This window comes from Tenrec ecaudatus, chromosome 18 (genome assembly GCF_050624435.1).
Source record: "Tenrec ecaudatus isolate mTenEca1 chromosome 18, mTenEca1.hap1, whole genome shotgun sequence".
Taxonomy (NCBI): Eukaryota; Metazoa; Chordata; class Mammalia; order Afrosoricida; family Tenrecidae; genus Tenrec; species Tenrec ecaudatus.
In genome coordinates this window covers 6,819,019-6,846,783 of record NC_134547.1, presented here as the reverse complement: position 1 = coordinate 6,846,783, position 27,765 = coordinate 6,819,019, and the positions used below count along the sequence as shown (strand labels likewise).

General features: G+C 52.5%; 2 protein-coding genes across 2 annotated transcripts; both read right to left on the bottom strand.

The window, feature by feature from the left end:
- Positions 1–498: 498 nt before the first annotated feature.
- KLK9 (kallikrein related peptidase 9) lies at positions 499–8,697 on the bottom strand. The gene is made up of 5 exons (XM_075537312.1): positions 8,655–8,697; positions 8,030–8,186; positions 4,155–4,420; positions 953–1,089; positions 499–651 (listed from the first exon to the last, which is right to left on the bottom strand). The coding sequence occupies exons 1-5, from the start codon at positions 8,695–8,697 to the stop codon at positions 499–501; spliced, it is 756 nt and encodes a 251-aa protein (XP_075393427.1).
- An 11,731-nt stretch (positions 8,698–20,428) lies between these two features.
- On the bottom strand, positions 20,429–27,352 carry KLK10 (kallikrein related peptidase 10). The gene is made up of 5 exons (XM_075537869.1): positions 27,262–27,352; positions 26,000–26,183; positions 22,179–22,453; positions 21,740–21,873; positions 20,429–21,067 (listed from the first exon to the last, which is right to left on the bottom strand). The coding sequence occupies exons 1-5, from the start codon at positions 27,350–27,352 to the stop codon at positions 20,915–20,917; spliced, it is 837 nt and encodes a 278-aa protein (XP_075393984.1). The 3' UTR covers positions 20,429–20,914.
- Positions 27,353–27,765: the final 413 nt, after the last annotated feature.

The window sequence follows — 27,765 nt, the reverse complement described above, 5'->3', positions numbered from 1 at the left end:
AGACCCCCCACTAATGTCCCCAGTCGCGTACCGGGCCGGATTCAAACCCAAGACAAGTCCAAGGCCCTGCCGCGAGGGGCGGGGTCCGACGTTGGCCGAGTTCCAAGAGGGCGGAGCTACCGCTCCCCTGACAGCCCCGGGGGCGTGGGAGCCTGGCGCTCAGTGGGCGGGGCCACAAGGGGGTGGGGCCCGCAGGGGACGACCTGTTGGGCAAAGGTCCAAGGGGCGTGGCCACGGTGAATGCAGTTCTCTGGGGATGATGCCAGTCGTCTCTGCAAAGTCACTAAGGTGAAGCCACGAGGGGTGGATGCTTCTCTGCGCCCCGTCATGGGGCGGGGCCACATGGTGGGGGCGGAGCATGAGGGGCGGGGCCTGAATACGAAGCAGCGTAGTCAGGAAGGCAGATTCACGCCCCGTGTGGCGTCCACAGGGGCTGGAATCCTGCAGATAGCTCAACCTCACTCCCAGAGTTCCCTCTTGGTCTACTAACGCGAAGCCTCAGTTTTCCTCCATGGTCTTTCGGATCCAGTCCACGTAGTGGCATACGCTGGTATAGACGGCGGGGCGCCCGGGTCTGGAGCAGGGCTCTGAACCCCCAGACACTACACCGGCCAGGGTCCCATCACAAACCAGGGGGCCTCCAGAATCACCCTGTGGGCGGGGTAGAAAACGGCTAGCTTAGATGCTTACATCACATCACATTACATTACATTACTTTATACTGGCGACCCTCCCCTTCTCACCCCTCACCCCCTTCACTCCCAGCCCCCAGGAATCCAGGCCCCCTGGTCCCACAACCTCCCTCAATCATCTGCTCTCTCTTCAGATCCAGCAGTCCAGGCTCCTTGTCCGACCTCCTGCAGGACGGAAGTGTCCCAGCCCACCTCCCTTTATCCCAGAATGCCAGGGGGCCCAGCCCTGGGCGCAGGCCCCTCTCTGAAGTAGGCCTCACCTGGCAGGAGCCTCGGCCGCCCTCCCACAGGCCGGCACACAGCATGCTCTTGGTGATGTGGCCTGGGTATGCCCTGCTGCAGAGGTTAGACTCTAGGATGCTGATGTTGGCGCATTGCAGGGTTTTCGGGTACTCCACTGTTGGAGGAAGAGGACCACCGATGGTCAGCTGTGTACTCCGGCTGAGACAGGCCCTGCCTGGGACCCTTTCTGCAGACTTCCCAGAGGAGAGAGATCCACAGCATAGGAGAGAGAGTCACAGGAGGAAAGAGACTGAGAGGGAGATGGGAGGAGAGAAGGCCAGAGAGAAAGAGAGACAGGGAGAGAGAGAAAGCAGGCAGATGCACCTAGCAGAGACAGGTCCATAACTCCAGCTAACCAACAGCCAGCATGCTCCCATTCCAATGATTCCCATGCACAGCAGCTGCCCCATAGAACTGCCCCATAGGGGTTTTGAGGCTGTCGTGTTTATAGGAAGGAGCCCTCATGGCCCTCTGGGGTCAGCACTGGGCTTTGAACTGAAAGGTTGGGCGGCGGTTCAAACCCACCCACTGCTCCATGGGAGAAAGATGAGGCTGTCTGCTCCAGGAAAGATCGACAGTCTCAGAAATCCCTAGATAGGGTTTCCACGACTCAACAGACGGCCGCTGTGCCTTGCCACCAATGAGATGGCATTGGGGGTTTGGTTTGGGGGAGTTGAGTAAGGAGTCCTGATGGCACAATGGTTAAGCACTCGGCTCAGCTGCTGACTGAAAGGTTGCTGGATCAGTTCCATCCAGAGGCCCAGAGGAGAAAGACTTGCTGACATGCTTTGGGGAAAAATTCCCCAAACGGAAAACCAAACCCACCGTCATCTCTCCCTCCTGGCTCATGCCATCAAACTCACTGCTGCAGTCCCCCACACTCCTCTGGAGAGGATGCTGACTCACAGTGACCTTAGAACAGGGTTGACCTGCCCCTGTGAGTTTCCCAGACTGTACATGTCTATGAGCGGAGAAATCCCTGTCTTTCTCCTGAAGAGTGGCTGGTGGTTTCGAACTACCAACCTTGAGGATCGGAGCCAAACAAGTAACCACTACACCACCAGGGCTCCTTATCCTGACTACCAAAGCATCCTATATAGGGGTTTCTGAGGACAGAAATCATTACAGTTGCAGACAGCCTTGGTTTCTTCCCCTGAAGTGGCCGGTGAATTTGAACCGCCAACCTTGCGGTTAGCAGCCCTATGTTTATGGGACAGCACCACGATTATAGCCTGGGAAACACCATGGGGCAGTTCTTCTCTGTCACATGCGGTCACCACATGTCTGAATCAATTGCAGGGCATCTAACAGCCGTTAAGAAGTAGAAACAAATGAAAAACAAGCGAAATCCCACCACCACCATCCAACCAGGGAGCTGAGGGTCCAGAGTAGAACTGTGCTCCACGGCTGTTCCAGGCTGTGGTCTTTGGGGAGCACATGGTCAGGCTGGTCTTCTGAGGCACCCCTGGGGTCAGGGATAAGGTGCTTACCTCTTTGCTCCACCCAAGGCCACCAGAAGCCGGTTTTAGAGGAGAGAAAGAAACCCAGTGCTGTGGTATTGATTTTTGACTCTTAACAACCCTATAGGACAGAGTAGACCTGCTCCATAGGTCTGCCCAAGGCATAAGTCCTCACAGAAGCAGGCTGTCTCATCTTTCTCCTGCAGAGCAGCTGGGGGCTTCAAACCATTAACCTCTTGGTTCATAGTGGAGTGCTTAACTCATTCGGTCACCAGGGGACATAAACATAGGTATAGATATGGCTATATAGATATGGCTATGGATATAGATAGTAACGGAATGCTTAACTCATTGTTACCAAGGCATAGAGATCGAGCTAGCTAGCTAGATACATACATACATATGAGGAGGCTTCATAAAGTTCATGGAAAATTTAAATAAAGATATAGTAAGATATTTTCCATGGAATTTTTAAAGCTCCTACATACATATATCACATACGTGTGTAAACTCAGATGCTTTCGGGGTCCTGAAGAGTTATATGAGTGCAGGGGTCTGTGAAGGGAGAACATGTCTCATGGGGTGGACTGTAGTGAAGCCGTGAATTCACATCACGTCTGAAGGGGCAGCCTTTATCTATTCTACACTGGTTGCTATCTGGGTGAATATGGGGCTCTGGTGGTATAGCGCTCATGAGTTGGGCTGCTAACTGGCAAGGTCAACAGTTCAAAACCACCAGCCGCTCCACAGGAGAAAGATGAGGCTTTCTACTCCAGTAAAGAGTTACAGTCTGGAAAACTCACCGGTGGTACTTCTACCCTGTCCTGAGAGCCTTTATATTTGACTTTCACATTTCAATGTTTCAGAAATCAGGATGGGTCAGCACATGGTGTCATGCCATGATCAATAGGCTTGCTGGCTCATAAAAGAATGATACACTTTATAGTTTAAGGCATCTTATAGTTGATGGGACACCTGATAGCATCGTGGGTTAGCCATCTGAAAGGTCGGTGTTTCAAACTCACCAGGGGAAAGAAAGGGCCATTGGCTCCAGTCAAAATGCCAAACCTTGAAAATCCTCAGGAGTTGTTCTAATCAGTTCTACAGGGTCACTGTGAGTCAGAATCAACTTGGAAGCTGTGGGACTTTTTTTTTTTTTTTTGGTTTATGTTTGATGGAATGTCTGCAGGAGTGAATTAGAGAGATACTATTGTTAGGCGCTGTCGAGTCTACCTAGACTCATGACAATATCATATGGTAAAGTCAAACTGCCTCATAGAGTTTTTTAGGTTATCATCTTTACAGAAAGAGATAGCCAGATCTTTCGCTCATGGAGTCATTGGGGTGGGGGTGGGGTGTTGGAGCCACCTCCTTGACAGTCAGCAGCCGAGTGCTTAGCTGTTGTGCCACTGGGACTCCATAATAGACAGTTGGATGGATGGATGGATGAGGGATGGATGATGGGTGCATGGGTAGGTGGGTAGGTGGATGGTTTAGTGGTTAGGTGAGTGGGCAGATAGATTAATGAATAATCAGGTAGGTGGGCGGGTGGATTTGGATGAGTAGGAGGGATGGATGGGTGGATAGATGGATAGATAGATAGATAGATAGATAGATAGATAGATAGATAGATAGATAGATAGACAGATTGGAAAAGAGAGAAAGCAACGCCACCTCCTTGGCATGGGACATAGCAGAGCACATTGCAGTGTGGCCATACCTATGGGGCTGGACACAGCCCCCCAGCCTGAGATCAGGCACTGGGTGCCTGGGGAGACACAGGTCGCACTGAGGTTGAGGGGCATCACTTCAGGACCCAGGTGTGCTTGCCTGGGCAGGCGCATCAGCATGATGTCGTGATTGTGGTCTTGGGCACTGAGGTCTCCGTTGAACCCGGGGTGGGGGAAGAAGTCTGTGACCCGGAACAGCTGCTCCGGACCCTCCCACCGCCAGATGTGGTGCTCCCCGAGGCGAGCCCACAGGAACCTGTAGGGACAGGCCTTGGAGGTAAACCCGAGGCATGGCGGGCATTTCTCTGGCCCAGTCTTCTTTTTCTTTCAATTGGAATGCTTTGTGAGATCCTCCATTAGGCAGACATCATCTATTTGTGACCCAGGGTATGATTTTTAAGCATGATATACCGCCTTTCTCTTTTCTTGTTTGTCTAGGGTGCCATGTGATTTTGAACCAGGCATATGCCCTCTCTGTGTTGTGTTATGTGTGCTAGAGTACTCTGTGTTTTAATGAAGACGTCTGCTCTTGGTTTTCTTGTATATTGGGGTGCCATATGAGTGGCAGCAAGACACATACCTTCTCTGTGTTTCTGTCCATCAGAGTGCTGTGTGACTCACCACATGCCACACACCCTCTCTGAATTTCTGCTCCCCCACTGTCTCTTGGTCTGCCTCTGTCTTTGAACCCTAGCTTCCAAAGCTAAAGGACCCTCTTAGCCCCATGCTGAGTGAGCCACCTCCCTCTCTGCCCTGCCCAGAGCCCTGGTGGTGACCTGGGTTCCCTGGGACTGTGTGGGCATGTGGGGGCCCCACCTACCATACAACAACAGCCACACCCCCTGCCCCCACAGGTCCGGTGGCTTCTGTGGGGAGTGGCTCTCTGTGTGTTCGTGGTCTACGTATATATGGGATATGGAAAATCCCCAGGTTGAAGGTCATCTTGGAGAAGTCTGTGATCTTGGGCTTCTACCTGCTATAAACCTCCCCCTTTGACACAGTTCCTTCTGCGGTCTGAACCTCAAGTCCTCTTTCTGTGCTCCCAGTCCACTTGCTGTACTCTGTCTTTGTGCCCTGGACACTGGGGGCCCTCTGGGACCGTGTGTGTTCATTTCTCAGGCCCTGACAGTAAGAGACCAGCTGAGGACTTTGAAATCAGGATGTAGGGAGCATGGGGTGGTGCCTGATCCTCATTGCCTCCTTATCTTGGCTCTGTGGCGGAGAGGGTAACCTCTCAAACACCTCCCTCCCACCATTGCTACCTCTGACTCTCTTCTGCCTCCCTGTTTGGGCTTCTGTCCTGCTTTGTTGTTTGGTTAAAATGGAAACATAGTTCTCCCAGCCTGATGCTATAGGGAAAAAAAAGAGGCCCTGTGTGGAGCAATGCAGGATGGGAAATTCCCACACAGATGTCCCAACATCTGTGCATCATTTCTGGAAGGAAAAACAGTGGAACATTATGGATGGCTGCCTGTCAAAGATAAGGTAGAGGAGATGGCTGCCTCAAGCAGATCCCAACAGATTCCAGAATTCTCTTCTTTCAGGATGCCCAGAACCAAAAGTTCTAGAACCCTGAAGACCCTAACATTCTAAGAAGGAGCCCTGGGTCACAGTGGTTAGTTGCAATGGTCAGCGGTTTGAAATCACTGACCGGTTCATAGGCGGGAAATGAGGCTCTCTCTATATAATCAGCATTGGAAACTATGGAGCGATTAACAGGCTAAGAACCCATGATTCTGGGACTGAAATTTCATATCATTCTGGAGTTTATATCATTCAGGCATTGACGAGTTTGGGATTCAACTAGTTTAAGACCCTTGAATTTTCTGCACTAAGGCTCTCAGTATTTGAAGAATCTGGAATGACAATATTCTGGAATATTAGATCCATTAAATTCTTGACATTTATGAGTCTAAGGGAGCCCTGGTGGGGTAGTGGTTTACACACCTGCTGCTGCCCACAAAGTCAAGAGTTCAAAGCCACCAGTGGAAAAATGAGGCTTTGTACCTCCCCCATAAATATCCAGTCTTAGAAACTCACAGGAGCAGTTCTATTCTATCCGGTAGGGTAGTTATGACACAGAATCAACTCAATGGTGATGAACTTTTTTGGGGGGGGGTGGTGGTTTAGGGGTGGATCTAAGGCATGTAGGATTCTAAGCTCTGAGAATATCCTTGGCACAAGATTCTAGACTTCCGAGAATCCCAGGATTCTCAAACACCAGCAATGAAAGACTGCAAGGATGTCTCTATATTCAGTGAACCTTTGAATCTTCAGTGTCACACGAGTTGATGTAGCTTCTGAGCTCTTGAGATCGGTAGTCCACATGGAGACACACCATAAAACAACTCAAAGGTCATTGCCACTAGTCAATGCTGACTCATAGGGATCCCCTGTGGGTTTCCGAGGCTCTAACTTCATGGGAGTAGAAAGCCCCATCTTTCTCCTGTGGAGCAGCTGGTGGTTTACAACTGCGGCCCATGTGGATGGCAGCCCAACACACAACCACTACACCACCAGGGCTCCCTCAAGACATACCACACAAGGGCAAAAATTACATGGTGGGTTTAGCAGATTTAGGGCCTCAGCACCACCCAATAAACAAAGGGGGGAGGGGAGAGAAGGTAAACAATTTCATGCATGAGTAAGAATTTACTACCAGTTGAATGAATATTTTGAGGATGTCAGCCTGAATGGATTATCACAACGACTTCCACCTGTTTCTCCTCTACTTTTTTGTTTGTTTTTAAATACCAACATAGACAGCATAGGTGGCTGGTGCTGAATTTCTGTTGTACAGGGCTGCCCCAGGATTCTATGATTCTAATTCTCTCAGCACTCCTGGGTCTGCTCGAGGCCAAACATCTAGATTCTTCCACGGACACAAGATTTTCAGAGTCTGAGATTGGAGCTCTGGATCACTGTCTAAGGATGTGAATGAAGACGGTAATTTTCCCATCTTAGATCCCTAGGAGCCAATATTTAAGACCAGAGTCTTACAATTGGCGCAGTGGATACAACTTGGTCGCTGAGAGCGTGCTAGTGGTGGGGCAGAAGGATGCGCAGTCTGCTTCCCAAAAGATTTACATCCTCCGAATCTTTCTCGGGGAATCGACTCCTCCGAAATGAGTTTGGCTTTGGTTTCTAGCAGTGGTTCTTAACTTTCTTAAAGCCGTGACCCTTTAAGACAGTTCCTCATGGGGTGGTGACTCTCCCCGCCCCCAACCATAACATTATTTTCATTGCTACTTCATCACTGTCATTTTGCTACTGTGATGAATTAATTGGGCGACCCCTGTGAAAGGGTCTTTTGACACCCCCGGGGTCGCGACCCACAGATTGAGAACCACTGTTTTAGAGCATTTCGAAGTGTCTTTGGGATGAGTGGGGGTGCTGGGGTGCCGCCTTATGGCGTTGGGCCGCTAACCGAAAGTCCAGGGGTTCAAGCCCACCAGTGGTGGCCTCGGGAGAGAGGACCACGCTTCGTGCCTGCGTCAGGATTGACAATCTCGGAACCCTACCTCGGTGGCTCTGAGTTGTTGGAAATGGGCTGGAAGACGCTAACTGACCAGGGCGGTGGTTGGCATGAGCCCCGACGGCGCTGGGAGTTGCGCGTTTGGGCTGCGAATCGAAAAGGTCGGCAGTTGGAAACCACCCGCCGCTTCACGGGAGAAAGACGAGGCTCTCTTAAAGACGATGAAAACCCCATAAGCCAGAGCCGTTCTCCTAAGCATACAGGGGCTTTTCCCAGGAGGGCAAGCAACGAACCTCCACAACTCCGCACCAGACACCCCCCGCCGGCTCTCCCCCTTCCCTGGTGCTGGCCAGCCCCCGCCCCCCCCCCGTCCGTGGGTCGGTCACTTACGGCTTGCGGCAGTGGGCGGCGGTGAGCAGCCAGCGGTCACTGATGAGGGAAGCCCCACAGAAGAGCCGGGTGAGGAAGAAGAGGCCCGCCTGCCAGGGCTGCGAGTTGGGACGGCATTCTTCGGCCCCAATGGCCCGGGTGTCTGCCCAGCTGTGCTCTGGGGTGGGGGTGGGGGTGGGGAGCCGCACAGGGTCAGAGAAAGGCGGGCCAACTGGAAGTGGGTGAAGGGGCTAGGACAGACACGCAGAGAAGCTCAGAGCCCTGGGGGAGGGGGGTGGGTATGAAGGGCAAGAGGAGTGAGCTTGTGTGGTGGGGGAGGGGGGCTGGGGGCCCGAAGGGTGAACCCAGGGGTTACCCAGGGCGCGGGATGGATGAGTTTGAGGGTAACGGGCTGGAAGAGCAAGATAGATTTAGTTGGCGCTAGAAGGGTGAACCTAGGGATTACCTAGGGTAAGGTTGGAAGAGTTTGGGGAGAACCTGGGACGCAAGGGCAAGATGGGTGACTTTGGGGGTAACGGGCAGGAAGGGCCAGGTGGGTGAGCTTTGGAGGCGCCAGGGGAAGGTGGGGTGAGCCTGGAGCACCCTGGATGGAAGGGGAGGGTGAGGGGGATGGCAGGAGCCTCACCTGCCAGGAGCGAGAGCAGAGAGCATGCCAACGCCAGCTTCATGACCTCCGGACGCCTGGGTCCCCAGGCTGCGCAGGATGCTGGCCCCTTCTTTATGGTAAACCATCCCATCGCCGATCACCTTCCTTCTCCCTGAGCCGCCTCCGTGATTCACCAGCGTTGGGAAATGTCGCGGTGGGGGGTGGGGTGGGGGGAGGGCAGAGCCCTGGGGCTAGGAGGCAGGCCTCAGGGACTTGAGGGGGGGGGCAGGAAGAGGGGCAGGCCCCCCCCACCCCTAGCAGCTCCCTGCGGGAGGGTTGGAGCTCTGGAGAGGGTGGAGCCTCTGGGGTGTGGCGCCATCGCCGCCGCATCCTCCTCCAGGGTCCCCTGAGGGATGTGCCCCTTCCGCGTAGACCTTTAGGCTGCGGGATAGTTTGAGGTCCGGAGAGGGTGGAGGAAGAAGGGCTGTAAGGCGGAGCCCTGAGGAAGGAATCAAGTTTATCTTGCATGAAGCTGGGATGAGTCCAGCCTGGTCCCAGTGACGGAGAAGGTTTGGGAGGGGGTGGCCTGGAATGCAGACCTGCCGGATGGAGGCGTCAGAGGGGATGGAGTGGAGAAAGAGGGAAGGAAGACCGAAGAGACCGAGGTGCAGAGAGATGGAGAGAGAGAGAGAGAGAGAGAGAGAGAGAGAGAGAGAGAGAGAGAGAGAGAGAGAGAGAGAGAGAGAGAGACCAAACCAAACTCACTGCCATACCTACTCACAGCGACCTCGGGAGGACAGAGGTCTGCACCTGTGGGTTTCCCAGACGGTAGCTCTGTACAGGAGCAGAACACCTCATCTTTCTCCCCAGCAGCGGCGGGTAGTTTCGAACTGCTGACCTGGCGATTCACAGCCCAACATGTAACCACTACTGCCACCAGGGCTCCTTCAGGGAGAGACAGAGTCAGATACAGAACACAGTGAAATCTGCACCGTGGTCCTCATTGCCCCAAAGCTCCCTGCCACCCCCCACCGCACCCCCCACCACCTGGCAATCTGCTCCCCTGAGTGGCACAAATTCTCAGCTATGAACGGAACCACTGACGGGTCCCACCCAGAGGCACCTCGGAGGAAAGGCCTGGCTAACCGCTTGTGAAACACATCACAGCCATGAAGATCCTGCGGACACAGTCCTTTTCTGCAACACGCATGGGGTGGGGGTGGTAGTCGTGGGGTAGGGGTGGGGGGGTTGGAGTTTTAGTCCTTGAGGCCAAACTCCACTCCTTGGCATTGGTTTTGGTTTGTGTGTCTAGGGAGGGCCAAAGGCTTGAGAAATCTGGTCCCAATGAGATGGACCGATTCCGGACCTGAGGAAGAAAGGAAAGGTCCCTTCCTCTCATCCCCATCCTCTCCAGGGACTTAGGGATCCATCTTCACTTCTCACCCCTTTCTCAAGTACTCTCAGATTTACCGTCCAGTTTCCCCCCCCACCCTATCTGTCCCATTGTCTTTTCCATCACCCCATCCTCCACGCTTCCATCTCCTTCTCACCAGGTGACATGCCTAGCCCAGGTCTGACTCATCTCTGTGTCCCTGAATCACCTAGTTCAGTGCCAGGCTCACAGGAGGCCTCGGGAAATGTTAATTGAATGAGTGAATGTCTTTCTTCATCGCCTTCTTTTCCTGAGGAACTCCTACTCACCCCTCAAAACGCAATCTAAAAAGTCCCCTCCTCCAGGAAGCCGCCTCTGATTTCTCCAGGGCAGAGTCTTCTTCCCCATGGACACACTCACAGGCCCTTCCACGTTCCTCTAACGCAGTGCGGATAATCAAGCTGGATCTGGACTCCCCCCGCGTGACCCCTAAACCTAGCAAAGCTTCTAGAATGGGACCCAGACCCAAATACCAAGCCTGTCACCACCAGCTGGAGTCGGTCTCACGATAACACCACGTGTAACAGAGTACAACTGAGCCTCTTTGGGGTTTTATCAGCTATAATCTTTATGGGAACAATTTGTCAGCCCTTCCTTTCTTCCACAGTGCCATTGTGGGGAGGGGGATGGGTCTGAAACACCAACTTTTGGGTTCGTGGCCAAGTGGAAGACGCTTGCCCCATCCGAAGAACTCAGAACCGGGTCCAAAGTCAATATGGACAATTATTGGGTATGCAGTCTTGAGCAAGTCCCTCTCTCATTTGCTCCATCTGTTGAGTGGCGGTAATTGCCCGTGTGCATGCGTGCGTGCATGCGTGTGACCTACAAGTTTCCAGTTCACACCCTGGTGCAATGGACCCTGATCCATAACCACTCCTAGTGGAGGTGAGTGGGAGCAAACCTGGATTGTATTTCGAGACTAACCTGGCAAGCATCCTTTTAGCAGCCCGGCAGTTTGTGAGACCTCAGAGAGTCGCAGTTACCTACGTGATGCTTTTCTGATTTCTTCTAACGAGAAGGAGGAGGAGGAGAAGACAAAGGAGAAGAAGAAGGAGAAGGAGGAGGAGGAGAAAGAGAAGAACCATTTAAGCGTAACAAGCACATGAGAAGGTTCTACAATCAGTTGCCTTGACATCTCATTCCTACCTGGCTACTGCTTCTCAAAGGAGCCCTGTAGGGCAGTGGGTTACACGCTGGGCTGCTGAGCCAGCAAGGTCAGCCACTGGAGTCCACCTGCCACTCGCAAGGGGAAAGAGGAGGTTTCTACCCCTGTGAAGAGTTGCTGTCTTGAAAATCCACGGGGGCGGTTCTCCCCTGTCCTGCAGGGTGGACGGGGGTCGGAATTGAAGTGAGGGCAGGGAGTTTGCTTCTAGGTTGGCTCCTCATCTGTCCTACATGAGGACAAGTGAACACCCACCCTCAAAACGAGCCGTGAGCTCCCTTCCCACTCACAGTGGGTCTCGGTGGGCCAGGGCAGAACTGCCCCTGTGCTTGCGGGAGGTTGGACATCTTTCACGGGGGATCCGACAGGCCCTTCCTTCTCCTGCAGCATGGCTGCTGGTCGCCTTGCGGTTAACAGCCTCACATGTGACCCACTATACCATCAGGGCTCGGTAGCATCTTGTGAGAGCTCAGGTGTATCCATCTCCTGTAGAGCCTAGCGGGAGCCCTAGTGACATCGTGTTGGGCTGTGAACTGCAGGGTCAGTGGTTCGAAACCACCGGCTGCTTCTTGGAAACTTGGTCCGGGTGGGGGTGGGGGGGAAATTCTACTCTGTCCTATAGCGTGGCATGCACTCCGTGGCAGAGTATATCTGTAAACTTAAGGAGCGTTGCTCTTCCAGAGAAAGGAATTCCTCTGGGCCAGTGTCTGAATACCCACTGTGTGCTAAGGGCCATGCGAGCTGCTCTCACACACATCTCAGTTGCCTCCTTTAATGCTTACTTCAGTGCCAGGAGCTTGGCCGCACATCGCTGGCACTGAATTAAATTCTCGCCATTAAGACTGCACTCAAGTGATTCCATTTGCTATGACTGTCAGCTCTATTTCACAGGGGGCAGAACTGAGGTAGCGAAAGCATTGAAATCGTCCGAGGTCTTAGAGTAAGTATTTCCTTTTTTCCTACTTCATGAACACCTACTTGTCCTTCAAAACCCTGATGTAAATGCCCCCGCCTCCGGACCACCTGCGCTGACTTCTGCAGGCAGAGCCCTCGGCCCCTCTGTGGTGGGTGGGCCCTGCACCTTCTGTCGAAATGTGAATCACGTCGGGCTGTCCAGTCCCTCGGGACTTCAGGGGACAGTCGCTTTGCAGAAGGCCACGGATGACAATGGCAGCCTCAAATCCACTTGCAGGGTCCCTGCGTGGATTAAGCCTCTGGTGAATCCTCTCTGACCACAGTCGAGGGATGTGAGGACTCTGTCCCACCAGGCGGAGAGTAGGGTCAATTCAATTAACAAGGCAGACGTAGTTGGGTGAAAATGTAAGACCTGATCGCTTGATCTCTCTTCTGACCCATTTTCAATTTGTTCTAGTTTTTAATATCTCCTGCTTAAAAAAATCTATTTATTTATTTTAAACACTCATTTTATTGGGGCCTCCCCCTCCTCCCTCGATGGAGCTTATTCTTTGGTTTGGTTTGTGATTCATGCTGCTCTCTCTTTTTTTGTTGCTTCTTAAATTAAAATAGACATATAGATTTTCAAGCATATAAATGCCAGAATAGGTCAACCTATAGAGATAGTGACTGGATGGATGGCTTCCGGGGGTGGGGACGTTGGAGGTAGATGGGGAGCTGGTCTATGAACCTAAGAAGGAAGAGCATGCTCTAGAACTGATCATAGGTGCCACTGATGAAGGTGCCACTCTTTTTTCCACCTGACTGCGTTAGGGAAGTGTATGAGATGTGTACGATAGGTCACTAAAACTATTTCCATTTTTTACATAGGAAAGAAAGAGAGTCTCCTGGGGGGCTTCTGTGTCCCAGGCACCCACTGTACCAGGTGCTTTGGAAACCACAATGAACGGAGGACTTGGGGGGACATGGCGCTGTTGTTGAGTGACATCTAAGCTGCTCATACTCACAGCAACGCCATGCACAACCGAAGACAGAATGTCAAAGTATTTGCTCCTAAGGAGCACTCTGGCCCTGGGGCGGGAGGTGGGGGGGATGGGGCGAGGTGGGGGGGGGGATGGATGGAGAATAGACCCCTCAAATAAAGCCCACAAACCAACAAGATGGTTTACAGACGTAACATGTGCTGGAGAAGAATGACATGCGAGGAACCGGTGTTAGGAAGGCCCAGGATGGGGTTGTGCTTCCTTCTGTTGGGCACAGGGGGCGCTGAGCATCGGTGCCCACTCGTAACAAGGACCACTCAATGATGGATGGCCATGGTGGCCGCAACAATGGGCTCCCTCCTCACAGTGGTTGTAAGGCTGGGTGGTGTCTCCTACTGGTGTGGGTGGACTGGGGTCTCTGTGACTCAGTAACAACCCTCTAGCAACAACCCTAAATGAAATCAGTAGAGCAGTCGGATTGGTGACAGAGGGGTGGGGTGGGGTGGGGGGCACCCCTTTAGCCAGAGCAATTCAGAAAGTCCTCTTTGAGGAAGTGACCTTGACCTGCAGACCGGAATGACAGGAATGTAAATCAGCCCCATGGTCTCCCAGACCTGACTAGCAGCTCCCTGAGGGTAGGTCCTGGTCTGATTCACCTCCGGGCTGGACTCAGGAACATTTGTGGAGTGACTCAACTATTGGTCCAATTGCTTTTAAAAATGGAGTTTTCGGAGAGTTCCGACCTACTTCCCTTCTAATCCTCAGATGACAAACTCGGCTGATATGCCTGACTGGCTTTTCCGGGGTGTGCTAATTGGGGAAGGAGTCAAGGGGTGGGAGTCTTGTGATAGTCACACATTAAGCACCTTCTGTATACCAAGCCCTGTGTCTTCTGTGGGCTCAGCAAGTAAGGTGCTCCACGAGGAAACCCAAGCACCCGGTTGGAGGCGATTCTCATTAGTGGAGACCTCATGTGTTTCAGAGTAGAACTGCACCCCAGGGTTGGTTTGCTTTTTAAGACTTGAGCCCTGGTGGTGTAGTGGTTAAGTGTTGGGCTGTGATCCTCGTGGTTGGGAGTTCAGAACCCCCAGCCGCTTTTTGGGAGGAAGACTGGGCTTTCTACTCCCGGAAACAGTTCCCGTCTCTGAAACCCATCCGGGTTCGCTATGAGTCAGCATTGACTCAATGGCAGTGAGTTTTGTTTTGTCTTTTGGGGTCCTGGTGGTATAGTGGGTGCAGACTGGACTACTAACTGAGAGGTTGGAGATGGAGACGCGGAACGGAGATAGAATTTAGCCAGGAATGTGAAGTTGAGAAAGATTTTATTGAGGCAGGGAAAAAACTCCCGGGAGGGAAGGGAGAGCAGGGAAAGGGACGGGACATATTGAGCCCCCGGGCGGGTTCCGAGACCCAACAAGTTAGGTCAGGGCAGTCACAGCTTGTTGGTGAGGCGGTGGGAGATATATTGAGCTTGAGCTAAGGAAGTATACGTTGACAGAAGGAAGGGAGATTTTTTGTTGCTTGCAGCTGCAGGGCCTTGAGTCAGGATGCGACCCATGGGAAGTCACCTTGTTGTTTGCAAACCTGCTCTCTGGAGTACTGGGAAAGGGGCTCTACAAACCTGGCCTGGAGAGATAAATTACTTCTTGGGGTCCTGGTAAAAGGTCTACACAAACCCGACCTGGAGAGATAAGCTCTTTGGAGTGTTGGGGCAGAAGTTGCATAGTTCAGCACCTCAGCAGTTCAATAGGTTCATCCTCCCGAGAGGCTGGGAATGGGGGCTGTGAGGTTTCATCTTCCTGAGGAGCTGGAGAGGAGGTGGGGGCTGCCCGGTCTGGACCCGGCCCAAACACTAACCTTAAGGTCAGTAGTTAGAAAATACCAGGTAGTCCTTGGGAGAGAGATGAGGCTTTCTACCCCAGTCAAGGGGTGGTTCCATCCTGTCCTAGAGAGTCACTATGAGTCAGAATTGACTCGATGGCTGTGAGTTTGTTTCTGGTGAGTGATGCTTCAGGAAAAAGCCCAGGTGGTACTGTTGGGTAAGCGCTGGACTGCTTAAACCTCAAGGCTGTCAGATCAAAAGCTACCAGTCGCTCTGGGGAAGAAAGACGAGGCTGCCTGCTTCCATAAAGATTTACCACTTCGGAAACCCTATGAAGTCATGAGGAGTCAGAATAGGGAGCCCCGGTGTCATCGTGGGTTACAAGTTGGGCTGCTAACCCTAAAACCAACAGTTCTAAACCACCATCTGCTCCCCCCGATAAAGACCAGCCTTCCTACTTCTGGAATGTCCAGAAACTCAAAAACCCACAAGGGCCGTTCTATTCTGTTCCTCTCATGCCGCTCTGTGTCAGAATCGACTCAACAGCAGTGAACTTGATTTGGGCTGAGTTGTCATGGATGCAAAGGCCGTGAACTTGGTTCGGGTTGAATTAGGATGGGCCCCATGCTGATGGGTTTGGATCTTCTAGAAGCAGATGGAACAGTTCCCAAGAACCTATCATCAAACTTTCAGCAATTAAGAGAGTCAACAGCTAAACCTATCATCCGCTGGTGTCGCGTTAATTTCTGCTCGCGGGGACCTTGTGTGCTTCAGAGTTGGAGGGTGCTCCTTGGGGCTTTCTGTCGATTCCACAAGAAGCCAAAGGCATTGCCGTGGTGTCGATGCCGAAGTATAGTGACCCTCTAGGACAGGGCAGGGCTGACCTTGTGGGTTTCTGAGATGGAATCTCTTTTTAAAATAATTAATTTATTTTATTAAGATGGAATCTATCTTTTTTTAATGGGTAAATCATTTTACTGCAGGGGCCTCTGACAGCTCTCTAAATTTTTAAAATCATTTTATTGGGGGCTCACACAGCTGTTATCACAATCCATCCATCCATGCATTGTGTCAAGCACATTTGTATATGGTTGCCATCATCATTCTCAAAACATTTGCTTTCTACTTGAGCCCTTGGTATCAGCTCCTCAGTTTCCCCCCTCCTTACAGCTCTTATAACCATCCATACATCAATTGTATCAAACACATCTGTACAAATGTTGCCATCACCCTTCTCAAAGCATTTTCATTCTGCTTGAGCCCTTGGCATCAGCTCCTCTCCCCCCCCCCCATTGACTCACTGATACATTATTATTATTTTCCTATCTTACACCATCCACTGTCCTAGACAGAATCTCTTTGTGGGAGTAGAAAGCTTCATCTTTCTCCCTCGGAAGGGCTGGTGGTTCAAATTGCCGACCTTGTAGTTAGCAGCCCAAAGTGCAACCCAACACCGTGAGGGTACGTGTCTTCAATCAGTAGGAGTGCTCTTTCCAAAGTAGTTGGTCAACGCTTTCTTCCAGGTGCCTTGGATGGCCTTGAACCACCAATCTATGGGTCAGTCATCACGTGCTTAACCATCTGTGCCACGCAGGGACTCCCGGCATCCAGCAGATGCGGACTCCCTTGGTGTTTGAACGAAGAATGGAAAGCCAGCTGGACTCGATGGAAATGCTCTGCAGTTGGTCTGTTCTGCTTATCATACCGCTCCAAGGTCCCTGCTTAACTGAGCCACACACACGTGAGCCACACACACGTGGTAGTTTTCGTTGGTTTCTATGTGCAAGTCATGTAAGACAATCACACACACACACACACACACAGAGAGAGAAATAGAAGTAGAAAGAAGGATAGTTTGGGAGAGTGGAAAACAATTCTTCTGAGCCTTCAGGAGGAACAGAACAAAGCCAATTCTTTACCCAAAAATAGAGGTGGCGGCCAAGCAAGTCCTCTGGGGCAGCTCTGCTCTGTAACACGCGGGGGGTGGTTGGGGCCTAGAGTGGGAAAGGACGTGATAGCAATGGGTTTGCATTTCTGTATGTGTACATGTCTTCTTGCTCTTCATGTGAATGTAGTCATTGGGTGGGGAGATGTCCCCCGCCTTCACCCACTTGCTCAACACTCTGGTCTCCGAGCTTGGGATGGGTGAAGGGTGAGGTCTCCTGAGATTCAGCAGCCCCATCAAAGCAGAGGAGCACTGGGTGACTAAGAGCTGGCCCGGCCCTTTTCCTGTTTCCCCCCCCCCCCCAACTGCTGGGATAGGAGAAGTAGGTGTTGGGTGGATCCAGAAATGGGAACCAGTGGGAGGAAAGGCAGAAGTGGTTCTGAGGTGCTTCAGGGGAATGTGGGGAAGGTAGCGGAGCAGATGATTCTCCCGTCAGCCCAGGCAATGGGAATAATATTGGAGGGCTGAAATTGAGGGCGACCCCTGTCCCCTTTTCCCTGGACCCAAATCACAGGTGTTCTCAGTAGAACTTGTTCAGATTCTGGCAAGTGGTGACGCATTTTTTTCTCCAGAGAGCACCTTCTACTCTGTTTTTCTTTCTTTCTTTCTTTCTTTTTTTTTTTTACATTGCACTTTTTTTAAAAAAATTATTGCACTTGGTACTATGGGTTAGGAGTTGGGCTTCGAAGCCCAAGGTCTCAGGTTCAAACCCAATAGCTGCCTCTAGGGAGAAAGATGAGGCTATCATCTCTTGGAAAGCTTCATTGCCTAGGAAACCCAAAGGGGCCATTCTACCATGTCCTCGAGGGTCGCTATGGGTCAGAACCGACTGGGCAGCAGTGGGTTTAGGGTGATGGCCATTGTACTGCCACACCACAGAGTCTGCTTAAAACAATGACAACGACCAGGAAGACAAAGGCTTATGATCAAGATATAGAGATGACTGTCCGGATGTGGAAGATGTAGAGTCACAGAGTGGGGTGGATGGAGATGGTCACTCCCCCAGACAATGAGGGAAAGGCGCTTTTATTGATTTCTTTTGTAGATTCTGACTTGAAACTAAACAGGACAGAAACCGTACTTGGCTAAATGACAACGTGGGGGGAGACCACGGAGGAATGTCCAGAAGCAGGAATTGCCAGGGGTAGGGGAGTAGCATATGTGGCCACGTGGTTGGTTAAGGGCACCTACCCTGTAATTATTACAGGGTCGGTTACAGAACAGGTGCTTCTGGTCACCTGCTAGAAAAATCACTCCTTCCATGATGTCTGCTGCGGTGGGGCCACTACCTCGATTTATCAACGGTGCAGTTCATCAAGGGGGAAGCTGTCACTTCTTGCTTCTGCTGGGTCCTAGTGACAAGACCCTCTGGTTGGGAGACCCTGCACCCACCTGACGGCAGAGAACAAGGACATCTCCTTCGCAGTACTGGGGAGCTCCAGAGAGTTTGTCGGGGGCCTTCCATAGTCTTTCCATTCTACTCTCTCGTGAACTCTTGGAAGCCACAAGAACCTGACCATGGACAAGCCTCAAGCTCAGAGGAACTGTGAGCAAAAGACAAAAAAACAACCCAAACAATCCTCACTGCCACTGGATTTCAGACTGTAGCCATCAATGTATTTTCAGTGAAATGTCAACATATTCCTCCTCTCTTTGACCGGCATTTGTTTCTTGGGATCCCACCGCTTGTCACTTGAGTCCTGTTATGCACGGTTCTACATGTTTGGTATCAGCACCACTTGGTGTTTGAAGGGTGGACACCATCTCTTCCTATTTTCAAGATGGAACTGGATATTTCTGCATTTAGAAAATGGCTTGGCCATCACGCTAGACCAGTGGTTCTCAACTGTGGGTCGCGACCCCTGGGGGGTTGTCGAACAACTCTTTCCCAGGGGTCGCCTGATTCATCACAGTAGTAAAATGACAGTTGTGAAGTAGCAATGAAAATAATTTTATGGTTGGGGGTCACCACCACATGAGGAACTATATTAATGTGTCATGACACTAGGAAGATTGAGAACCACTGCTCTAGACCCACGCTTCTCCTTTGTGTACCCACACATGTGGGAAACAAACATGGAGGGAAATATGAGGACTCTATTTCCTAACATCACAGAGGGAATCTGGAAAGCTGGTATTCCTTGATAGGAAAGCCTCCACGTTGGTAAGTTAGAGATAAAGTCCAAGTACATGAACCTGCTTTAAATATCATTCCCAAAGATTCTCCCCTGAACTGCCATGCTGCCTTAAAATGAGCACATGGTGGATTTTATCTCCCTATGGAACCAGACATTTTCCCCTCTCTTCCCACTGTGATACCCAACCCCTCTCATACCTTCCCCCAATGCAGATATTAGGTTTCCTCACCTGTGAGCTCAGGGACCTTACTGTAGGTCCCAACCACCTTATGCTGTAACTACTGAATATACACGGATTATGGCTACCTATAAATGTCCCAAGATAGTAAAGACACTCTCTTCTCCCACTTCCACATGGACCATCCAGAGGGGCTGAGGTGAGCATGCTACCATAAAACATGTCTGACTCCTTTATTTTACCCTCTCTCTCCTATCTTTCCTATTCTCAATGACTTTACTATAATCTTTGTATTTATAACCATACAATTGCACCTACGGACCCTTCGGTTGTTAGAGGCTGGCTTCTCTGACACCCGCACAGGTGACTTTGTGAGCAGAAATGGGCACAGGTGCTTAGTGTTTACTTGTAAACTCTCTGCTCAGTGGACTGCTTCTATCTGTAGTTTCAAGTCACCCAATTAAACAACAACAACAACAAAAACAAACCAAAACCTAGGCTACCTTCACTGGTCAAAAAACAAAAGCAACAAAAAAACAAAACTCAATTGCCATGGAGTCGATGCCAACTCACAGCAACCCTAGAGGACAGGGTGGAATTTGCCCCCCGGGGATCTCCAAGACTGTAACTCTTCATGGAAATTCGCTTCGTCTTTCCGGCTGGTGGTTTCAAACTGCTGACCTTGCTGTTAGCAGTCCAATGTGTAACCACTCCGCCAAATGGAAAGCTATCATGGAGTTCAGGTTCCCCTTTCAAATCATTCTCTCTCCCTCTCTGTCTCACACAGACACCACACACACACACACCAAAAGCCTCTGGCTTCAGGCTGTCAGACAGAGCACGATGGTTCTCCATCCAGCAATTCAAACACATGGTTGTCCTCCCATCCACGTGACAACTCTCTTCCCGCTTCCTCCACGGACTCCCCATTGAGTGCCTTCATCCTTCTTCCCCACCTCCCCACCTGCTTCCCTTTGGAGGCAAGCCCTGCCTGGTGGGTCTAAAGACTGTTGGGACTGAGGAGAACATCCCTCTTTGGGGTGATGACTCACTTTATAGGTTGCTTGATCTCGCAGAACAGAATTGCCCCCACCAAGTTCCTGATGCAGCCACGCCTTTCGGGCGCAGACGGCCTGCCTGGTCTTTCTCTCGAGGCGTGGCTGGTGGGCTTGAAGAACTGACCTCGGGGTTTGCAACCCAGCAGACAGACTCAATGGCAGTGAGGTGTGTTTGTTTATTTATTGGAGAAGGTTCTGATGATGCGGAATCCACTCGATGACAGTGGGTAAGATGGTTCGGGCTGAAAGTCATCCCTCCTGGGTGGGGGGACACCCACTATTTGACATGTTTTTATTCACCCGTGGTCATTACCATCACGGCTCACCACCCCTCTTCTGTCCCCCACGGAGGATCCTCACGCCCCCGAGCTAGGCTTCTCATGGTGCCTCTTCTTCAAGTGAGACTCAGAAGAGGGCGTTTTGGCTGGTCCATAGGGAGTGATGGACAAAATCGAGTTGGGAGACTCCACATGACAACTCAGTCGTGGATAACTTTTCTGAGAGCCTGGGTGGACTGGCTTCCTCCCCGGTTACCAAGACATGTCTGCGCCGCGTGGTCAGAGAAGCAGGAGGAGGAGTGAGCAGGAGTGGACAAGAGAGTTGCTCCCAGATGTGGAAGGGCAGGCGTCCAGGAGGAAGAGGCAATGGAGCAGGGAGGTGTCTCAATCAGTTAGACTTCATGGTTTTCTCTACCCAGGAGGAGTATTTGCAGATCTGGGTGAAGACAGCTGGGTGCCGGGTGGAGCCACAGGGGTAAGAACCCCATGAAAGGATGCCCTGCAGGGTCTGACCACAAACCAAGGGGCCGCCGGAGTCACTCTAAGGGTAGGATGAAAGAGAGATCCAATGACACACCCATTTGGAAGCTGCCATTCGTGGGCGGGCACCCCAAAGGGGAGCGGTTGGGGTAGCTAAGTTGGGATGCAGGTGAGGCTGCGTTGGGGTTGGAATTTGGTTTGAGGTGGAATGAGTGGGAATGGCATTGGACTTTGGGGCTACGGGGGTTGGATTAGGGGATGAGATTGGGGATAATAAGGAGGAGTTGGGATTTGAGGTCTTGGTAGGTTTGGGGATGGAGATGGATCCAGTCATAGGGATGGGATTGAGGAAAGGATTGAGGGTTTGAATGGGAGCTGAGGAGATCAGGATGGAGTTGGGATATGGGAGTGGTTTGACGATGGGAACGGGGCTGGGATTGGGAATGGGGATAAAATTATGGTCGGTGATAAGGAAATGGAACCCAAAGAGTTGGAGATGAGGCTGGAGTTGAGGTCGGGTGTGGGATGGAGTCGGAGATGAGGTCAGAGGTGAGGGAGGCTGTGGGATGGAGTTAGAGAGGAGGTTGGAGATGAGGGAGAGTGTGGGATAGGATTCGAGATGTGGTTGGAGCTGGGGGACCGTGGGGCTGGGACAGGGGTGGGGTCTTCTGTTTTCTGCAGCCCCTTTCACCTCCCTTTGATGACTCAGAGACCCTCCCTGCCTAGTTCCTACCTGGCACGGGTCCTGGCCCTGGTCTAGTCCCGCACATATCATGTTGTTGGTGATCACGCCGGGGTAGAAAACGTCACATTCCATAGAGCTCAGGACATTGACCCGCGAGCAGCTCAAGCCCTTGTTGTACTTCACTGATGAGAGAGCAAACCAGGGGACACTCTGGCTCAGGCCCCAATCATTCTGGACCCAGGAGTCCAGACCCTTCCCATCCCAGGACCCCCAACCCCTTGTCCCTCAGATCCATGAGTGCAGGCTTCTCAGCCTGTTCCCCCCCCCCCCCCGGATCTAGTAAGCCCCACCTTCAACCCCCTCCTCCCTCAGACCCTGGCATTCAGGCCCCCCAGCCCCTCCTCCCTCAGACCCAGAGTCCAGACCTCCCCCTCCCTTCGTGTCCCCCTATGGCTCAGACCCAGGTCTCAGGGGCCCCAGCTCTTGCCTCTTCGGTTGACCGAGGTGCCCCAGCCAGCCACCTGGCACTGCTCCCCAGACTGGACGCACTGGTAGGGCAGTCGCAACGTCTGGACGCGGGGCCCCAGCACAGCAGACCTGGCCAGCTTCAGCAGCATGAGGTCATGCTCATCCGTGCGGCTGGGGAGGATGGGGCCTGAGCCCTGGTGGTACTTGGGGTGGACGATGGCCCGAGTGGTCCTGCGAAGTTGCTCCCCTTGAAGCAGCAGCAGGTGGTCATCCCCAATCCGAGCCCACAGCGGCCTGGGGGCGGGCAGAAGAACCACATGGAGTGAAACTTCCCAGAGATTGGGATTGCGCTCCTGGAACGGAGGGACATGGTGGTGGGGTGGGGTGGGGTGGGTTCCTGGGGCCTGAAGAAGGAAGAGGCTGGGTGCTAGGAATTCTGGGTCTGAGGGAAGAATGCCTGGGACCTGGAGAGGAGACCAGATGTCTGGGCTTCTAGGTTCTGCAGCAATTGAGGGCTAGAGGCCCGAAGTCATACGCAAGCCCTGCTGTTCCTCCATCACTTTCACTCATGGGCCTCTAGCTCAGATCCTCGCCACGGCAGACGGGGACTTCTCTTTGGGGCATATGCCTTGCGCACGAGTTGTCCTGCAGTCAGCTCCGACTCGTGGTCACCCCCGTGTGCAACAGAAGGACACACCGCCGACTTCAGGATGTGCTCGACTCCATTGGGTGGCTGGCCACCGGGGACCTCTAGTGCCATTCAACCCAAGGGGACACCGGGTGGTGTAGATGGTTATTAACTGGGCTACTAACCACAAGGTCAGTGGTTGGAACCCATCCACTGCTCTGTGGGAGAAAGATGAGGCTGTCGGCCTCCACTGAGATGTAGGGTCTTGGAACGTGTGGGACAAGGAGGACCGGGAAGAGAGTGTACACGGATGGATTCTGTATTCCCATATTTTAAGAAGCCTGGTGGGCCAGGGTTCTGGGTGGAGGGAGGCCTTCACACGGGTGCCTTCTTAGAGAGGAGTCCCAATCGCGTTCTCATAATTAAGAACTGATTCCCCACAATATTCCTCCCATCACAGTGTTGCCTTAAAGGGACCTCTTACAAGCACCTGGCTGATTGCTAGCTGGCTGGCAGCTTTATCTGTAGAAGCAGACATGTTGCTATTGCTCTCCCTGCTCAGGGGACAGTCACTCCCTTACCTGCCCCAGCACTGCTGTTAGGTTCCTCCTCCAATGAACTCAGGGACCTCGAGGGTTAGAGTACAACCCACTTTGTTGTGTATGTGGTGATTGTAATCAGGAGGGCTTGCATGCTCCAAGACGGTATAAGTTGGTGTAAGAATACATTCTCTCTCTGCTCAAACCTGGCTCCTAAAGCCATGGTGGAGGTGAGCACTCCGCAAATTTTTGTCTGTCTCTTAATTTCTTCCCTTCAATGACACTCCCGTCCCTTTGGACCCATCCCAATGTCAGGCTGGATCTCACAGGAAATTAAGGAGCAGATCTCGTCTGTCTGAGGGGGTCTTTATGAGTTGAAATGGACTCAATGGCAGTGGGCTTTCAACTGGAGGGGCTCCTCCTTCCCCAGCACCGTCTCAGATACTGGTCTCCTGTGTTCCACTGGGTTTCCACTGGATTTTTTAACATCATTTACAGCTCTTATGACAATTCACACAGCCATTGAAATGAACCCTATTTGTCCAGGTGTTGCCATCATCATTTTCTAAACATTTACTTCCTTTCTGAGCCCTTTGTATCAGCTCCTTCCCCCCCCCAATTCCCTTGATCAATTATAAAGGATTATAATTTTCATATCTTACACCAACCACTGTCTCCTCCATGGTTTCTGTTGTTCATCTAGGAGGGTGTGTGTGTGTGTTATGTGTCAATCATTGCTATTGGTTCCCCCCTTCCTCCCCTGGATAATTTTTGGATGTAGATCAATAGGTCTGTCTTCCTCATTTGTCAGAGACACCAGGGTCCTCTAAACCTCTCCATCACAGGTGACCCTGCTGGTATTTGAAGTGCCTGGTGGGAGAGCTTCCGGCACCTGGGCAACATCCAAGCCACCAATCTCCTAGCAACCAGACAGACAGGTGTCTGTTATTGCCTGTAACTGTCATTGGTGTTGCAACCTGTGTGCCCCCAAGCCAACTGTACCTCGTCCCGACCCCCACGTGACAGAGTCAAACTGCCATGCAGGGTTTCTGGAGCTGGGATGAGTACGGAAGCCCAGAGAAGAATGGAGGGACCCGAATGATGCGGATGGTGAAGAATCTCAAAGGTCTCGTGGACTGCACCCCCCCCCCAAAAAAAACCCAAACAAATCTGTCTTGGTGGAAGTACAGCCCGAGGGCTCATTAGCAGCTAGGACAGTGAGTCTTGGTCTCACACGCTTTGGCCACGTTGTCAAGAGAGACCCAAGGTTTGGTAAAGGAGAGGGTCCCTGAAAAAGAGGGAGACCTTCCACAAGATGGATGGACATCTGGTGGTGTAGATGGTTATGAGTGGGGCTACTAAGCATAAGGTCAGGGGTTGGAACCCAGCAGCTGCTCTGTGGGAGAAAGATGCAGCTGTCAGCTTCCATTGAGATGTAGGGTCTTGGAAACTCTAGTCTGTCTCTAGTCTGTCCAAGAGGGGTCTCTATGAGTTGAAACCGATTCAGTGGGCAGTGGGTGGCAATATTAGGCTGAAGTACAGTAATGATTGTGAAGATAGTACAGTTTGGGAAACGAACACTGAAGTAAATAGAATGAGGACTATATTCCCTAATGTATCAATCACAAAGGGAATCTTGAAAGCTGATATTCCACAGTAGGAAAGCCTCCACATTGGTAAGTTGGAGGTGAAGTCCAAGTACATGACCCCATGTTGGTAAGTTAGAGGTAAAGTCTAAGTACATATCATTCTCACAGACTCTCCCCTGAACAGCCATGCTGCCTTACAGTGAGCACATGGTTGATTCTATCTCCCCGTAGAAGCAGACATGATCCTTTTGTTCTCTCTTCTGGCCATGACACCCAACCCTCCTCATACCTTCCCCCAATTAGGTTTCCTCACCTGTGAGCTCAGGGACCTTAATGTAGATACCACCCACCACCTTGTGACGCATGTAACTACTGAAGATGCACATCTTAAAGCTACCTATAAATGTTCCAAGATAGTAAAGGTTCTCTCTCACTTCTCCCAGTTCCACGTGGCCCATCAAGAGGAGCGGAGCTGAGCATCCTGCCATAAAATGTGTCTGCCTCTTACTTTACTCTCCTCTTTTTTATCCTCTATGATTTTACTATCATCTTTCTACAGGATCACGGCGCTTTTGCGCCTTCTGATCCCTTGTTGGTTGGAGGCTGGTTTCCTCGGACAGTACAGGACCAGGCAGCATTCAGTCCTGTTGTCCATACAATCACTGAGTCAGAACCCACCAATTTTTACAAAAGTCAACCAGCACATCAACAACCACTCTTTCTGGTGGAGAGTGGCTGGTGGGCTTGAACCAACCACCTTCCAGTTATCAGCGGGGCGCTCAATCACCTCAGCTCTAGCACTTCTGCTTCAAGCTCCCATAGCCAGTGAGTTTGTTCCCGCCCAGAAAGGCAACTACCTACACCTGAATGGAAACCGAGAAGTGCCTGGACAAGGGGGCTAGATGAGCCCGGGAACATGGAGCAGAACTACATCGCCCCCTGGTGGCCACAGCACAACATCGCCCCGTGCACAACTTGTCCCCACGTCCTGCTAGGAGAGCCCCATTCCCACGCGTGTCCCAGCCCTTCCCACCCTGTCCCAGGGCCGCCGCCTCCTCCACGGCTCCTCGGTAGCGCCACCTACTTGTTGATCTGGCAGTGTGCGGCCGTGAGCACCCAGTTCTTGTCCACCAGGACGCCCGCGCAGTGGAAGGAGAGGCCATTGAAGAGGGACACTTGCCAGGCCTGCGAGCCGCGCTCGCACGGGGAGCTGAAAGGCTCGAGGACCACGTCGGTCTGGTTTCTGGGGAGCAGAGCGGCCTCCACCGCTGGAGGAAAAAGGGGAAGGCGTGGTCAGAGCAGGGCCGAACCAGGGGGACATCGTGGGATCGCGGGGAACCCGAAGGAGCCCTGGTGGTGTAGGGGTTATATACGTTGGGGTGCTAAGCACGGAATCACGGCATGGCTGTAGTTCTAAGTTTTTTGAGTGGGAACCGAACGGCAGAAAGGAGAACGTCCACGGGATGGGGCGGATCTGAGTAGGAGAGGGGCGGAGACAGAGGGTGTTGGGTGTCAGGGGGCGGGGACAGAAGGGTGCTGACTAGAAGGGGCGGAGACAGAAAGACCGTGAGTGGCAAGGGGGCGGGGAGAGAACGCGTTGTTCTGAGAATTTACTGGATGGAACGCAATCGTCCCCTAGGGACCCGGCATAGACTAAGTGGGGAAGTGAACGGGTCCAGAGGGTGACCAGATGAGGCCGGATGCAGAAGAAGCGGGTAGAGCAAGAACAGAAGGCGCTCCGGTGGCTCAGTGGGTTATGCATTGGGGAGCCAACCGCGAGGTTAGCAGTTCGACGCCACCAGGCTCTTGGTGCAAAAAGACCCCAGTCTTTCTATTTTCATAGTCACAATCTCGGGAACGCACTGGGACCCTACCCTTGCCCTATAGGGACACTAAGCGTTGGAATGGAATGGCAGTGATTGAAGGGTGAGAACAGGGAAGGAGGTTAGGCGGGCAGTGGAATCCTGGAATGAGGAAGAGGAGACAGCAGGAAGGACGGAGGGCATGGAGACAAGGGAAAGGAGCAGAAGTGGGGTCAACTCCTGGAGCAGACAAGGTGGGGAATAGAGAGCCACCGCTTTGGTGGCTTAGGGCGGAGAAAGGAATGGGGCGGAACGAAGGAGTGAGGGGCGGAGAGACGAAAAAGGAGGTTCCGGAGGGCTCCTGGAGACGCGAGAGGGTGGAGCTAGAGGAGGGGGTGCTCCACTGATAGGGGTAGCGGACCCTGCGCCTCGTCGCTGGGAGCCCCAAGAGAAGTGGAGAAGCGCGCACGCAGGGGCACGCAGGAGTCGGTGATAAGACACCCCCCGCCCCGTGCCTCTTGCCACCCCTTGTCCCCCGCCTCACCCCAAAGTTGCGCCATCCACAGCAGCAGGAGCAGCTTCAGCAGGGCCCGGGCGCCAGAGGCAGCGGAGTGGCGGAGGTGTGTGGGGCTCATGTCTAGGAACTGGGCAGGACGGGTGGGGGTCGGGGGTGGGGTGGTGCGTATGTTAGACTCCCACGTCTCCAAGCCCTCCCGGACCACCCCAGCCCCAGGAACCCAGGGATCCAGGAAGAGAAATGGAGGACTTTCATAATGGGTGCCCTGGGTCCCTCAGGCCACCACAAGGACAGGTGGACAGGTAACCTGGGCTTCATCAGCCCCAGCTACCCAGCTGCTTAGTCTCCTCTACAGTTGAGGTGGGAGGCTCTTTCTAATCCGCACAGCCCAGGGCATTAAGCCAAGTCCCATCCCGCAGATGGAGAAACTGGGACTCAAGCAGAATGTCTATACTCACCCTCTCTCGATCCACCCCAACCTGGCTTGGCTGTTCTCCCACCTCACCTGGGAGTCACGGATGGGGAGGGAGG